This window comes from Mixophyes fleayi, chromosome 1, assembly GCF_038048845.1.
Source record: "Mixophyes fleayi isolate aMixFle1 chromosome 1, aMixFle1.hap1, whole genome shotgun sequence".
Lineage (NCBI taxonomy): Eukaryota > Metazoa > Chordata > Amphibia > Anura > Limnodynastidae > Mixophyes > Mixophyes fleayi.
The window spans coordinates 200,651,342-200,668,318 of record NC_134402.1 but is presented as its reverse complement, the minus strand read 5'-3'; the positions used below and the strand labels follow the sequence as shown (position 1 = coordinate 200,668,318).

The window sequence follows — 16,977 nt, the reverse complement described above, 5'->3', positions numbered from 1 at the left end:
CCGGGAGTGAATGAGTCTGAGTGGCCAATGCCCACCTGCCCCCCGGCCCAGCCCACCACTGGTAACTGTATCGCTGTCAAAAGTCCATTTATGTGTTGTGAGTGTGCCACTGGCGTGCCTGCTGCTGTCGTAAAGCTTCTAAGATGCCAAAGGGCCCCAAAATCGTGCACTACCCCGAAGGCGTACCTAGAGTCAGTATATATATTAGCTGATTTACCCTTTGCCAACTCACACGCTCTCCTTAATGTTACTCATTCATCCACCTGAGGTGTCTAGATTCTACAACATCCTGATCATCTACAACAGCATAACCAGTACATAGCTCTCCCGTCTCTGTCTGTCTATAACAACTCCCATTGGTATCCTGGCTGCATAAAATGTAAAATCTACATTTTCTAAGGGTGTGTCATGTATGTCGGGCCTTACAGTAAAGTTCTGGTTCAGGTATTCCATACAATCATGCGTATCAGTACTCTTGCCAAACTCATCACCACCCAGGGTCTCCTCCCCTCCCACCCTTTGTATCTCTCGAGACACATATGGAAGGTATGTAGCTGGATTTAAGGTGCTACATTGTTTGATGGTGATGTTTGAGGGTGCCATCAGAGCTAGTTCCCATTTTGTGAATCTAGCTGAAGAGACATGTCTGGTTTGAGCTGAATTTAACAGAGCTGATACAGCATGGGGTGTATAGACAGTTGAATCATGTCCTAATACTACGTCCTCACTCTTACTTACCAGAAGAGCTGTTGCTGCTACACTTCTGAGACATGTTGGGAGTGATCTTACCGGTCTGCTAGCGTCACCATGTTTCTGTGTGAGGACACCTGCTGCACAACCATCAGCTTCTGTACAGTATAGCTCAAAAGGCTTTTCATAATTAGGTATTCCCAATGCAGGTGCTCTAGTCAGACTATCTTTGAGATTAAAAAAAGCTTTCTCTGACTCCTCTGTGTGTACGACACGTTCTGGTTTTGAGGAAGAGACTAGCTCCTGCAGTGGTAATGCCAGAATAGAAAAACCTGGGATCCAGGATCTACAGTATCCACACATCCCCAAGAAGGTACGAATTTGCTTCTGGCTCTGTGGCAGAGTCATGTGTTGTAGAGCTTAAATTCTGTCCGTTGTCAAGTGTCTTAGCCCCTGGGTGAGACAGTGTCCTATTTGACCTTAGTCTGACATGGCTGTAACTTGTCCTTTACCACCTTGTGCCCTGTTTTTGAGAGATGGAGCAACAACAATTTAGTATCATGTAAACATGACATAAAAGAATCACAGAACACAACAATAAATCGTCCACATATTGAATTAGAACCGACCCATTGCTAGGTTGGAAGGATTGTAAACAGTCATGTAAGGCTTGGGAGAAAATACTGGGGCTGTCAATGAACCCCTGAGGCAGTCTGGTCCATGTGTATTGCACCCCCCTGTAGGAGAATGCAAATAGGTATTGGCAGTCAGGGTGAAGAGGGACTGAGAAGAAAGCAGAACATAGATCAATGACAGTAAAATGACTAGCAGACAGTGGAATCTGCATGAGGATGACAGCTGGATTGGACACTACGGGGAATTGGCTCTCAACAACTTTATTAATTCCCCTTAAGTCCTGGACTAATCTATAGCCCCTCCCCCCACTCTTCTTCACAGGCAAAATGGGACTATTTGCTGTGCTGGATGTACGAATTAAAATCCCTTGTTGCAACAGTCTTTCAATAACAGGATATACCCCTAGTTCCACCTCTGGTTTTAATGGATACTGTGGGATTTTTGGAGCTATCCTACCACTTTTTAGATTTACCATCACAGGAGCTACATTTGCCATCAATCCAGTATCCTGTCCATCTCTGGTCCATAGGGACCCCAGTATTTCCAGAAACATCTCTTTTACTTGAGATGGACTTTGTTCTATAACGGTAGAGTGCACCATTAACCTTTGAGGGGTGTCCAATATATCCTGTACCTCATGCGCAACCTTTTCTGGTATATCTAGGAATACACCATCTGGGGTACAGTATATGACACATCCCATTTTACATAACAAGTCTCTTCCCAGCAAGTTAGTAGGAGCTGCTGCAGCTAAGAGAAACGAATGCTTGGTATGCAGAGGCCCGATAGTAACTTCTGTGGGTTTAGTTAAAGGATAATGTAACACTTTTCCCGCTACCTCCATAGCTGGAATAGTTTTACTGGTCACCTGTAGATTGAAAGGAGAGGTTATCACAGATCTGGCCGCCCCTGTATCTACAAGAAAAGTTTGTTTCCTACCAGCTATGTCAACTATCATTGTTTTATTTCTTCTCTCAGACTCTCAGTTAACCTCACTGGCTGTACACTACAGGTATGCAGGGCCGGATTAAGGGAATGGAGGCCCCTGGGCTAAGGGGCCCTCCATTCCCCGCGAGGCCCCCAATGTGAGCCGTCCGCCGCCCCCCACCCCCCGCGAGGACCCCCCCAAGCACTTACCTGTCAGGGCAGTCCTCCGTCCCGGCGAGCTGTAAGCTCCTTACTGAGGAGATCTCGCGAGAGTTCATGAACTCTCGCGAGATATCCTCAGTAAGCAGACTACAGCGCGCCGGGACGGAGGACTGCACTGACAGTACTCAGCAGCATCGATCGGGCCGGGGGCGCCCCCGCCGCCGACCGATCAATAATGCTGCTGAGGAGTTTGAAGGGCCCCCTGGATGCCCGAGGCCCCTGGGCTATAGCCCAGTTAGACCTCGGGTTAATCCGGCCCTGCAGGTATGACCTGACCGCTAGCGCTGACTATCGCTTTCACGTGCAGCATTTGCTGCTATAACTTGCGCAGGCAGGTGTGAGTCTTCTAGTCTATGTGAATACCTTTTATGTTTCTTGTTAACTGGGTCGTATGCCGGTGGTCATGTATGCATTCCCTCTAGAGCCTGTATACTTACCGTCATTAACCTATCACTCCTTTCTTCCTTTTTTCTAAAAATATTTTTGTCATGCTCCACAGCAGACTCCCTAAGAGAATCTACTGTGATGCCTCTCCAATTAGGTAATGAGGTTTGCACTCTGGTTTTTAAATTTTCCCTAAGACCATCCATTAGTACTCCTACAGCTACCTCCCTGTGATGTGGATCCTCATCTATGTTTCCCAGTGAACTGTGTTATCGCTGCTATAGCTCTAGTGAAGTAATCTGATGCTGTTTCACTATCTTTCTGTTTAATGGTGAAAATGTTATTTCAATTTACTACTACTGGAAAATAGATGGCTAAATGTGTGACAATTTGTTCTATATTCTCTTGATTCACCTCATATGTCAAGGTGTCGTCTCCCTCCAACAAACAATCTTTAATAAATTTTTGTATGTTAGTACAAGGAGGAAGACATGCCCTCAACACTACACGCCAATCCTTATTGGTTGGTTCGTGTGCATTTCCTAAGTCTTTAACAAACTTCTGACACTTAGCCAACTCCTTTCTAGGATCTGGGAATTCAGTCATAATGGAACGTAATTCTGATCTAGTCCAGGGACAATGCATTGTAACAATTCCTAAAGGAACTACACCATCCTTATCCGCCTTCCCATTGGGAACTGATATTGTGCGGACATGATACGTACCCACCGGTTCACTATCTTCGGGATTAACTACAGGAGTAACTTCTTCAGTACTTTGGATGTTATCCCTCCTAGTCACACTACTCTCACCTATCTCAGCCATTGCACCCTTTCCATACTTACGCTGAACCTCTAGTATATTAACAGCATGGGCAATGGCTGAAATTACAGTGGGTTCATCCTCTTCTTCAGAAACACTTGTTTTAAACTGACTTAAAACAGGATATAACTTAACAAATTCCTTTTTTCATTTTCAATAACGGCTGTACTTACTCCTCCCGCCACATAGGGTGGCGGGGGCGAGCTTGCGCTGAGTTCTCCACGCTTCTCAACGGCTACTTCCGCTGTGCGCGCGCTTTTTGCCATGCCTACTTCCGCTGTGCACTCACTTCCCTGCCACGTGTTGCCTTCCATTTGCCACAATTTCAAACAATCATTATGTTTATTTCTCACTTTTGTTGACTTAATCAACCACATTTTATCTTTAACATTATTTTGTACCTCTGAATTAAAACTTCCTATTGCTGGGAAAGGCCTAACACAATCCTTTGTCATCTTGACCCACGTGTCGCAATACGCAGTTGCGTATACACCATATTTCTTATACATAAGAAATCTTGCTGAACCCCCTTTGTTTTCGCCCTCAGTATATCTGCCCCGTATACCGTCCTTCAGTTGGGCAACCTGCCTTGTCAGACAGCAACTGAGCACAATCAACAATAAAACAGTGTATCTACGTCACAAAATCACACAATATACACCTTTTCTGCGCAGAAAATCAAAGTTCCCAACAATAGTAATAACGTTTCAGAGGCTTTCACAAGTGATTATATTATGCGTATATAACAACTATTAAAACGATTGTTTAAACACGTGGCAAATCTACCGGAAGTTCACTTACGCTAGGCAGGAAGTACACATACGCTAAGCAATACAATATATTAAAACGCAATATGACAATAAAAAGAAACAGTTTTCTCTTTTGTCCCTAGAATCAAGTTAGTGCACCTTCAGATTATGCAAAACGGACATTCGGTTTCACAACACAGAGTAAAAATCAGGTTTTGAACACATTGCGTTCTTACCCGTATATGACGCGTCTACACCCTTTGTTGCGTAACCGAAATCCGTTGGTCTTGCGTATCGACCAGTAGCGTAACCTCCGCGCGAGCGCCCAAATTGTTATGCATGTTTTGTCGCTATCCAATAACGATTGTCGAATCTCGATTTGTGTTTCCAACGCACAAATATTTATTCTCAAAAAGTAGCAGTATAATTCAAGCGAAATAATGTAAAGTAGAGCTGTTACTTATCGCAGGCGCTCTGGATCCAGTGAACAGTCATTCAGGTCTGAAGTCTGTGGTCAAGATGACTGAACACTAGATGAAAAGCTCCTGCTTATATGGAAACAGAAATACAGTAAAACAATGCAGATGGTGTGGCTTGCTTCTATTGGTCCAGGCTTCAGGAAGATCCAGAGGGTTGCAGATCATAGGCTAGTTCAAACTAAAGAATCCAAAGGTAGGGGTCACCTCTCCAGGGGATGTGCTCCGTTCTTCCCGCCAAGACTCCAGTTTCAACTAGTCCATAAGCATTTCATAATCAGCATCATATTAAAGGTTTATTCCCTAACATCAATAACTAGAGTATGCAATGTGCGATCTCTTCGCCAAATGAACCGGACAGCTGCTGATGAATAGGGGATTAAAATGATATCAGACATGACACATCCTTTAACCTGAACCATAGGTTTTACTAATATGCATATAACATAATATTGAACATGTATACTACTATATTTCACCATAAATGACTATGTGTTGCAACTACGATTAATGTGTACTATTTACAACTGTATATGTTTGTGCAAGTGTGTGTAAAAGTGTAGAAACTGTTTATTGCCACGTGTTGCGGCTGGATACGCCCTTCCACGCCGTAGCGTGCTCCACGCATATTTTCGGACAAAGACAACCAAGTTTGCTCGATATTAATTGAAATGACTTTATCCAATTTGCTGACTTCGACAGGTAGTCGGCATCGATATGCCGTACCCAACCCTAACAGAGCTACCCAGCAGTCAGGGACAAGATGAATGTATAGCAGTGGGGATATAAGCCAGATAAAAACAATCCAAAAAGTCTTTATGGCAGGACAAATTCACCACATATGAATCTGTAACTTAATGAAGAAGCATATAAATATGTTTAGCCCCTCTTGAAGTAAGATAGTAATTGAGTAGTAATTTGTATCTATTCTCACTCTGCATAATCTTAACATTCTTGACCCTGCGGTCATTTCCTCCTCCCTTAGCCAATCTCATCTGTCCCAACCTGGCGACCTGCCTATACGACCTCACCCTCTCTTCTGCCCTTGACTCTGCCTGCCACTGCCGTTTCCCTAAGCTGTTCTAACCCCCAACCCTGGCATTTTAATTTCACACGTTTCCTCAAACTTTGTTCACGCACTGTGAAACGCCACTGGAGGAAGTCTCGTTCCCTTGTGGATTTTTTCCACTCTAAGTTCATCCTCAGCTCCTACTGCTCTGCCCTTTCTCTAGCTAAAAAATTCTACTTTAAATCTCTCATTATTTCCCAGTCTTCCAAACCCTGTCACCTCTTTGCAACTTTCAATTCATTACTTCCCCTCCTCCCCTCCCACCCTCAATCTCTGCCTTCGACTTCGTATCCTTCTTCACCACCAAAATCGATGCCTTCCTCTAACATCTCTCATACGCCCCCCCCCCCCCCCGCCTCACCCTACCCTGTTGCATTCCAACCAACTTCTTAAGTGCACCTTACACCCTACCTCCAGTGAGGAAGTCCGTTCCTTACTTTTGCCTTCTCCCCACTCCATCTGCACCCTTGATCCCATCCCTTTTCACCTCCTCAGATCCCACTCATCCATTGCCTGCTCCCACCTGACCCACCACTTCAATTTATCCCTCTCGTGTGGTATTTTTGCTTTGTCGTTCAAAAATGCTCTGGTCTCGACCATTCTTAAGAAACTGAATCGTGATCCATGTCCATTTACCGCCCCATCTCTCTCCTCCCCTTTGCCTCTAAATTACTTGAATAGCTAGTCTACAGTCATCTCACTAGCTCCCTCTCCGACAACTCCCTCCTTGATCCTCTCTAATCCGGTTTTCACCTCCTCCACTCTAACGAGACTGCCCTAGCTAATGTCACTAATGACCTCTTATTTGCCAAGTCTAAAGGACACTACACCCTCCTCATCCTCTTGGACCTTTCCGCAGCCTTTCATACAGTCGATCATCCTCTCTTGCTGTATACCCTTCACTCCTTTTTCCTTTCCGATAGTGTCCTCTCATGGTTCACCTCTTATATCTCTAACCGCCCCTTTTCTGTCTCTACATCTGGCTCCTCCTCCACCTCTTACCCACTTCCCTTAGGAGTCCCTCAGGGTCTGTCTTTTCTTTGTACATCTCTTCACTGGTTGATCTTAGCAGCTCCTTCGGCTTCCAGTACCACCTCTATGCTGATGATGCCGAAATCTACATTTCTTCTCCTGTTCTTTCCCCTTCCATCCTCAATAAGGTGTCCTGCTGATTCTCTGCCATTTCCTCCAGGATGTTTCAACATTTCCTCAACCTCAATATGGCCAAATCTAATCAACTAAACAAATTCCACCCTCTAGAGACTCCTCTTTTCCCACCCACTCCATCACTATTGGTTCTACCATCATCTCCTCGTTACCTCAAGTTTGATGCCTGGGGGTCACCCATGACTCCTTCCTCTCCTTCACCCCTCACATTCAATCCACTGCCAAATCCTGCCGCTTCCATCTCCACAATATAGCCTGGATCAGAAACTTCCTCTCCTCCGAGGCGACCAAAACTGTCATCCACTTTTTGATTATCTCCTGCCTTCATTACTGAAACCTCCTCCTCACTGGCCTCCCATTACCCATCTGGCTCCTCTTCAGTCCATACTTAATGCTGCAGCCTGACTTATCTACCTCCCCCATCAGTACCCATCTGCCTTCCCTCTCTGTCAAGCCCTACACTGACTCCCCCTCCACTTCAGAATCCTCTTCAAACGCCTCAAGCACACCCTCTCTAGCTTCACTGGTGCCCCCCCTTCTCTGGAATGATCTCCCCATTTTATCAGGCTCTCACCTAGCCTGACAAACCTTAAATGCTCCATCAAATCCCATATGTTCAGGTTAGCCTATCATTGTTCCGCCTAACCTTGCCCTCCTCCAACCCTCTTCTCTATCTTTCTATATTACCCTTTCTATACCTCACCCCTTCCTACTAACTCCTGTGCTTCTTTCCCCTTAGTGTTCTCATCCCTTACCCCATCTTGCCACTCTGTGTGTCCTGTCAGTCTCCCTCTCACTTTTAGATTTTAAACTCCCTTGAGCAGGGCCCTCTTTCTTCATGTCCTCCTTCTCCTGTTTACCTTTGGTTTTAACCCTCCAACTCTTCTCTCCATTTCATCACTTGACTCCTGCACCCACCTTTGCTCTTATGCAGTGCCTACTCTTCTCCATTTCTCCATCTCTGCACTGATCCTGTAGGTGGTACCCACTCTACTAGACACTAGGCATAGGCGCAACCCCTTATTCATTCCCCACCTGCCTCCTACCTTTCTTTTCTATCTGTATACTTGAATTCACTTTTACCTTTTTGCTCTGTGCACTTTTCTCTGCTAAGTTGGTGCTTGTTAATACTTATTGTTCTTCGCTTTTACTGCACTTTGTTTCGGTACTACCCTGTATGCCATGTATTGATACCCTGCACTGTTATCTCATGCTCTATGTACAGTGCTGCATACCCTTTGTGATGCCTCATAAGTAAAAGATATTAAAATTATATGTTACACATATCAATGATTTAGCTCTGTTCTCCAAAATGTAGTGCCATTTCTCTCCTGACATTTCCTCTTGCAACAATCACTCCCGTTTAAGTATGTGGATGAACTTTTGTCCTTTTCTAATATTTTTTCACCTAGATAGGGGATGTTGGCAGAGTCACTATAATAGAGATTTAGATGTTGTGGTATAAAATATATTAACAAAGTGTGGTAATTTGACATGATCACATGTGTAATTGTCAAGGGTATGTTACTGAGTCTTTAGGTTATCTTCATAGTCGTATAGTTGTTTTGTCTGTAGAAGACAATTAGAGATTGAGCACTGGAAAGATCTAGTTCAGTGTCCCCAATGTATTGCATAATGTCGGATAAATGGGCTGCAGTTAAGTTCTGTGGTCTTTCGTTAGACGGAAACCACAAAGTCAGGTAAGGTTTGAGGAGTCACAGACATATATCTAAGTTCAGTTCTACTAGTGGCTGAACTTTGATGCAGTTTTAGAGTGTTGTACTGGGGCTTGCAGTGCCCACTATGGGAATGCAGTGCCCCAGAAATAGTGTGTGCCGCTGCAAAGTGGCAGCGCTGCTGAAGGTGCATTACCAGCCACCAGAGAGGCATGGCAGCCACTAGAGGGTGTGGAAGGAAAGAAGAATAGCTGTCCCGGTTACCTCAACTGAGTGATTCTTCTTTCCTTGTAGCACTATGTGTGTGGGTGAGGCTATCATATTAGCCAGTGTGAGGCTACTCTCCAAATCCTCCCCACCAAATTGAAATATAAAGGGAATACTGCATGAACTACTGTAGGGTAAATTTGCATGCAACTCATAATTTATGAGGAAAACAATATGAAGTGGGACATACCTACTAACTGTTCCTGCAGTGGGTCAAAGACCTAACTAAGTTGGACAGTGACCCAAAATCAGAGCTGCCCCATCCCAGACCCACTTTACCAAGACTACCACCACCCATGATTCTCTCCACAGTCAGTACCCTAACACTCCAATACCCCCTTCCTCCTCAAAAATAAAGTACATTACACCAATTTTACACCGTCAATGGAGAACCAGAATAAGCAAGTTGGCTTGGCCAATTCAACTTAAGAAATATTTTTAAGAATAGCATCAAAATGAAGAGTGTTTTTAAAGGAAAATTGGTAACATTAAAAAAACACAAAACATTATTGAATGAACCATGTAGTAGCTAATTTCCATTTTTATTGTTAGTGACTGCATTTACAGGAATCAATCCAGAGTTTGATTATTTAATAATTATATAGTACAGTCCTTCAGTGCCTTAATGCTATCAATTTAACATTAGAGGATACTTTATATGTTAAATAATTGATTTACACGGTAATAACTTGGAAATGCCCCTGCTGTTTGCTGTTTTTTTATTAGCACACTTGTTTTTTTTTAAAAAAAGTATTTCTTGATGATTAAATTGAGCTCTATACAGTAACATGCTTCTCTGTGTAATAAAGAATTCATTAACATCTTGCATTTTGGTGTACCATGGCCGGATTAAGGGGGGGCACAGGGGGCACGTGCCCCGGGCCCCCCTCTCTCTGAGGTCCCCCTGCCGCCAGTTGATCAGATCACCTGTCAGTTGGTGATCCAATTCTGCTGCTTGCGCGGCTGTAGGGCCCCCCTGGCGCAGGCGCACCGCCCCCCCGCAAAATTTGACAGCTGTCCTGATGTCCAGCAGCCGCGGTGCTGCTGTACATCTGGCTATTCTAACATGGCCGAAATGGAGCTGCCGCGCATGTGCAGCAGCAGCAGCTCCTCCCATACTATACCAAAAGAGACTGTCTGGGATGCTGTGATGAACGTGGGTTCCTAGGTAAGTCCCACTTTCACTTGGAGTATGTATGTGTGTATTTATGTGTATATGTGTATATATATATATATATATATATATTATAATGTGTGTATTTATATGTTAATTAAACCTTTAATAGAAGAGGCATAATTACTTTAATAATTACTAACAAAATTACTAACAAAATATGTATATATATATATATATATACATATATATATATATATATATATATGTGTGTGTGCATATATATATATATATATATATATATATATATATATATATGTATATATATATATACACATACACATACATAAAGAGCACATGAAAAAGAATGAAACATTTATAACATGTCAATAATTTTGAGATATATATATATATTGCAACAGAAGACAGGCAGGGCGCCTCAATGTGTATTATCACTTGTATAGTATAAATGGATGTAATATATTGCGTACCATGAGGTATTAGTAGGTCGTCTAGTCAGAGAAGGGAGAAATACTCCTTAATACTTACTTTATAACATGATATTGGAGTATATCCGTGTTTATAGTTAGAGGATTATACTGTGTAACACCCCCGTAGAATAACAAAGAGCTCTTCCTTTGTGACAAGCTGGCATTTAGACTGGGAGGGAGAGAGTACAGATTTGATCTTCTAAAGAATCAATCCCATGCCAATTTGGAGAGACCATCTGGTACGCAGTTTATATTTTTATATGGTTGGAGCACACGGGTGTCCCATATACTACAGTTGCTTTTATCCTGGGCTTAGGTGTTTTTTCACGCTAAGGAAGCCCTATGGTTGGTGTATATATTCACAGGTGTTGTGATCTCACATCTTGACAATACTACTCTATGTTGTGCTTTGTTTTTTGCATTGTCCGATATTTGAACCAGTGGGAGGAACAACCTATGAGGAGTATTTTCCTTCTCTGACTAGACGACCTACTAATACCTCATGGTACGCAATATATTACATCCATTTATACTATACAAGTGATAATACACATTGAGGCGCCCTGCTTGTCTTCTGTTGCAGTGTTTCCATTTCCGGACTAACCATCTGGCTACAGGTCATCGCGGCTGCCGCTCATACTTGAGTTATCTACACATCTGGAATTTTCCTGTTTTTGATACTGCATTATTGTGACTACGTTATGGTTGTGAGCGCAATTTTATATCTGTTTGTTGGCTTTATATATATATATATATATATATATATATGTATATATATATATATAAAAGTTAAAACTGATGTAATTTTATCAGTGTTTCTTGTTTTTTTTAATGTGCAGTATCAATAATATTTTCTGAGGCAGGCTGGGACGGGAAGCTGCGGGGCATATGCCCGCTGGGCCGGGCAGAAAAAAAGACTATTTTTGGTCGGTCCCTGCATTGGCCCAAGTCTCTATTACTTGGTGGCTGGCCCCTCCTTCAAGACCAGCCACCTTCTATCATTGGCTGCGGATTCTTACGATACGTCCTCCCCATCCCCCAGGTGTGGCCTGTTATTGGTGTCACATGGGATGTGCACCACGTGACAGGTGCCGTCCCATTTGTGAAGAGAAACAAGGCCATACAGCGTGCAGATAAAACAAAGTTAGTGGGGGCAGTATGTTAATTTAATGTGTGTGTGAGGGGGTAGTATGTTAATATAATGTGTGTGTGAGGGGGGTAGTATGTTAATATAATGTGTGTATATGGGGGTTGTATGTTAATATAATGTGAGTGTGAGGGGGTAGTATGTTAATATAATGTGTGTGTGAGGGGGGTAGTATGTTAATATAATGTGTGTTTAAGGGGGGTTGTATGTTAATATAATGTATGTGTGAGGGGGGTAGTATGTTAATATAATGTGTGTGTGAGGGGGTAGTATGTTAATATAATGTGTGAGGGAAGGGGGGTTCTTAATATAATGTGTGAGGGAAGGGTTTTTTTTAATATAATGTGGGAGGGAAGGGGGGTTCTTAATTTAATCTTGGATTGCAGGTGGATGCTAATTATTTAATGGGTGCTATGTTATTTGTAAAGTGATGGTGGGACAATTTAATTTAATAGTGTGGGCTATCAATTTAAGATGGGGTGATTGGACCTTTAAATTTGATGCTGGGGTGGTTTGGAAGCTCATAAATGAATGTGGGGCTGTTTAGGGAAAATTAGGTCTGTTTATTAAATGTGAATATGAATTATTTATTGCCGTGGATGATTGTGCAAAATGGTTATATTTTTTAAACATAAATGCCATTTAATTTATTGATAGGGCTGTTTCGAGGGAGGGAAATATGTTTATATATTAAATGGGAATACTATTGATATAATGCTGGGGTTGGTTGGAATTTTCTAATTTTCATGTACCCATTTTTTTTTCCAAATAGGGCGCCCAACATTCCAGTATCCAGACAAGCAGCAACTGAGCTAAAGACACCAGCAGCCACAGGTGGAGAAAGTGACAAGAACAGGTAGGAGAGAGCAGGACAGTCTGCCAACTGTTCTGAATCTGGTCGGGCAGTCCTGAATTTGGGTGACTGTCTCAGTGTAGTCAGGATTGGGTCCGACTACAAGGACAGTTGGGAGGTATGTCCTGCTTCACCTTGTACTGCTTGTGAAGGCAGAGCTGTGTGCACCTAACAGCAGTGCACACAGCATTGCCTCTGTGTTTGTCTAAAATGATAACCATGTTACATCATAGGGGCCTCTCTGCCTAAAGTGCCCCGGGCCCCCCAGAGCCTTAATCCAGCTCTGCCAGGGACAGGATGCAGACTTTATTTTATAACATGTCAGCAGTCACCCACATTATGCCTGCACCCCATGCAGGGGTGGACCTAGACTTTAATTTTAGGTTGAGTGGGTTGATTTAGTATAGTCATATCCCCCCTTCATTCTGATTGGCTGGTCCTGATTGGCCCTGGTCCTGACTGGCCCCACCCCCTTTGATCAGCGTCTTGCCAATTTAAAAGGTATGCTTGTGCTGCTAGGAGGGGATATTGCCCCAATTGCCCCCTGGATCTGCCACTGTCCCCATGATATACTAGATTACAGTGCCTGAATCCCTTCCTTATCCCTCAGTTATCTCCCTCCCCCACCCCCAAGTTATCTCAAAGTCTTAAATTAGAAAATTTTCCTTTGGGCTCTTTTCTCAGTTTCTACTTCGGCTGGCTCCCTCCTGTCTACTGCCAACTCCTCTGTCTTCACTGACAGTGCCACCCTGCCATCTCCCCTCACTACACTGACAGCGCTGTGTACGTGACCTAAAGGCGTCACAGCGTTATCATGGTCAGTCTTAAGGCTACAAGAACAGGTTTCTATGAGTACTGCTATTTTGCATGATTTACCAAGTTCTAAAAATCAGATATTTTCAGAACTTGTCTGCAATAGTTAACGCCATCTGAAGATTTGCCATAGTGGCCGGAGAGAAGAGAACAGCAACTGGAGTTTTAAAGTAAAGTGAAATCACCGCCGGGTCAGCACTTCCGATATGAGGGATGATTTTTTTATTAAATGAGGCCAAAAAATCATCAGTGATCGTTGCGATGACAGAAGATAATTGATGTGGCAAAAGCCTGTTAAGTAAAAAATATGCACCCATGTGTTTAAACATCCATTAACATTAGATTTCATGGTAAATCATGCACTATCACTGGAGATTTTCGTGAAGAGCTATCTTAATAAACCCAGGGCTCTCTCCTTGGTACAGCGAACCCTAGTGGTGACATCAATGGAGAAAATAGGTGGTGAAGATATATGGCTATTGGCGCTCTTTTACAGAGTTTTCTATTGAACGATGTGTGTATGCATTCTGTGGACGCCAGTTACAATTGCCAGTTAGCCGAGCCTTTACAAGGCTTCCATTGTTTCTCATCTCATCTCATCTCATCTCATGGTAGAACTAGGCCTGTAGGCAACTTGGGCAGGTAAAAAAAAAGTGGTAAAAAGTGTGACTTTGCTCTTTTTAATTTTAACTGAGAAAAGTGAGATTGATTTTTGCAGATTTGGACACATTCCTTTTATGTGTAAGTATGTTCAAATATTTTCTTTAGGGCTAATAGGCAAAATTTTACATAACAAATTACCCTCCATCTTCCTGTAATTGACAAACTGACTGTAATTGTGTTTGCATGTCTATTTATCTTCAGAGAAATTCTTATGGAGCAAAAAGGCAAACTGAGGTGAATACAGTTGCAATGACAACACCTTTCAAGCGAGGAACATTAAACCGCAGATCCAGCTATGCTTTCTCCCATAAAGAAGGTTATGCTGACCTTATTACAAAAGGTACAAGTCTGCGCAGGTCTATAGCAAAGGATTCTGGTACACAGGTCCAAGCAGATGTATCTTAAGTAAACAGTAAGCAATGTACAATTATCTGACCAACAACTATTTTCAGAAATCATTCCTCAAAACATTTTTGGTTTGTTTTTAGAATAATCGGATGTTTGCATCTAATAGTTATTATATTTTAAAGGTCATTAAAGCAAAAACAAATAATTTTGCATAATAATGATTTTACATATTATTTTACTTACCATTTGATTTTGTTATTTTATTTTACATATACTTTTATTATCTTATTTTGATTTGGATTACTAATCTGTTTTTCATTTTCATTATAATTTTCACATTTTGCTGATAGTAAAGAAAACTTTATGAGAAGTTGTAATATATCCATTGCTTATATACCATTTTACATAGCTGTATATAATAGATACTGCAATACAATTTCCACAAATCCATTTTTAATCAATGTATTATTTTTGTATGTTACAGTATAGTAATAAATGTCAAAATAAATTTATGTATGTACATGAGGTTTGATATACTGAAAATGTTTACAATTCACATTGAGGTCAATTCACTATTACTACTTGACAGCATACATTTATCAATGGTAATAATCAATCCATTAGTTTACATGTGTACACATAGGAAAATTTTACCTCAGGTAAAGTCAACTGTGTTCACAATCATCTGAAATGGATGTACGATTTTAGGTATGTCTTGTTTTTAGTTAGTATGGAGATCACATTTACCATAAAGATCTATGAACTCTATAGTGAAATTGTTCTAGCAGCATCCACTGCAGCTGATGGCACTTCTAGTAAAATGCTCCTGTTTTACCCAGTGTACAAGGCTTATGTAGCCTAAAGTTTGCATGGGACTACCTGTTTTTGAGCATAACAAACATTTACCTTGATTAGTATACATAAGGGCATGTACACACAAATGATGTTCACCACTTTAATTAACGCAAAGCAACTGGCACTGCAAATAGGGTTCATTTAACATTATGAGGAATGTGCCTACAATATTCTTGAGTGTTCAGCGGGAACACTGAACTGATCCATGCATCCATGTTCATTCTGCATTCACTCTGAACATAAATGATGTTTGCTGTGCTCATGAGCCTAAGAATTCTTAGAATATTAGCCATTCACATGTTTATAGTAGTTCCGAACAAGCATTTCCACACAGGAGTAGAAAACAGATCTTTCACTAGGAGTTTAGTTCAGTTGAATACATTTTTCTATTTTCATGTGTAGAATTGCTCTATGCAGACATAGAGCATTTTTTCTAAGGACTTATAAACATAGAATTCAAGTTTATCTAGTATTATAAGGGGCCGATTCAATTCTGCCACGAATAACGCAGCGTTAACAGTATTGCCGTTAATACGGTAATGTCAACCTGGACTTCTTCTCGTGGCTCAGGTAGCCGCAAGTAAAAATCCAGCGTTGTAATTACTGTATTAAGGGTAATTATGCGCAGTTTTACCATATTAACGGTAAAACTGCTAACGCCACGTTATTCGTGGCAGAAGAAATCGTCCCTAAGGATATAGCAACATTCACATTGTCTGTGATTTAAGGGTGGTTGACATACCAGAGCTGAATTATGTTAGCCATGCAATGTACAATGACTACTATTAAAATAAAGCAGGTTGATTGATTGCTGGGAACACTGTTTGCATCTCTACTGGCCATTTCACTTTAACACAAGTCAGAATAAGTGCCAGCTTCTGTGAGTGCTTGAGCACACCCAATAATTGTGCTGTCACTAACCATGTCTAAGCATGGTATTTTTCAGCTACACAAGGGGTAAGCACCCCAATCATTTTTAAAAAGTGGCTCCTATACACGTCCACTGAAGTGGTGTGCTGGCAAAGGAATCAAAATCCAGATGTCTGCTCTATTTCCGCTGCATTGTACATGGGTCTGCAGTGTCAAACTGAAACATCCACACAGCACATTTCAGACCTAATGTGTGAAAAAAGCCTGATTAGGTTCCAAGTGACATACTGTAATGTTCTAATATGTGCAAACAAGAGGTCTTCTATAAACAGAAAATACAAAAAAACCTTTCCACATGGAGCAAAAGTCATTGCACCTGCTTTGCTGATAGGTGTGAAGTTTTTGGGACTTTTGGGCACTTTTACTTGTAAGTGTTAAAATAATTTGTTTCACATAATAAGTGAGGGATTGTAATGATATATCTGTTCAAAATAATATATTTGATGACTGCGTTGGAGAATGTATAAAGAAATATACAATACAAGCAAATAAATACAAAATACCACTTTAGCTGAATGATTAAAAAATAATTTATTGAACATAAATTGCAGAAACACAACACACCTGAAAACAAGTAGAGATGAACACATGTAAGATGCATTTGTTTTTCAAAAATGCTCAACAATGGGAGTCAACCTGGAGCATGATGGTAGAGCCGCAGTCCACCAAGAAAAGTAC

General features: G+C 41.7%; 1 protein-coding gene across 1 annotated transcript in view; it reads left to right on the top strand.

Annotated features, from left to right (window-relative positions):
• ATP8B3 (ATPase phospholipid transporting 8B3) overlaps window positions 1–14,747 on the top strand; it is a 301,811-nt gene extending 287,064 nt beyond the window's left edge. Inside the window, exon 27 of the mRNA XM_075201547.1 lies at window positions 14,368–14,747. Coding sequence (XP_075057648.1) covers window positions 14,368–14,571 — 204 coding nt within the window. The 3' untranslated portion in view covers window positions 14,572–14,747. The remainder of the gene's footprint in view (window positions 1–14,367) is intronic.
• Window positions 14,748–16,977: the final 2,230 nt, after the last annotated feature.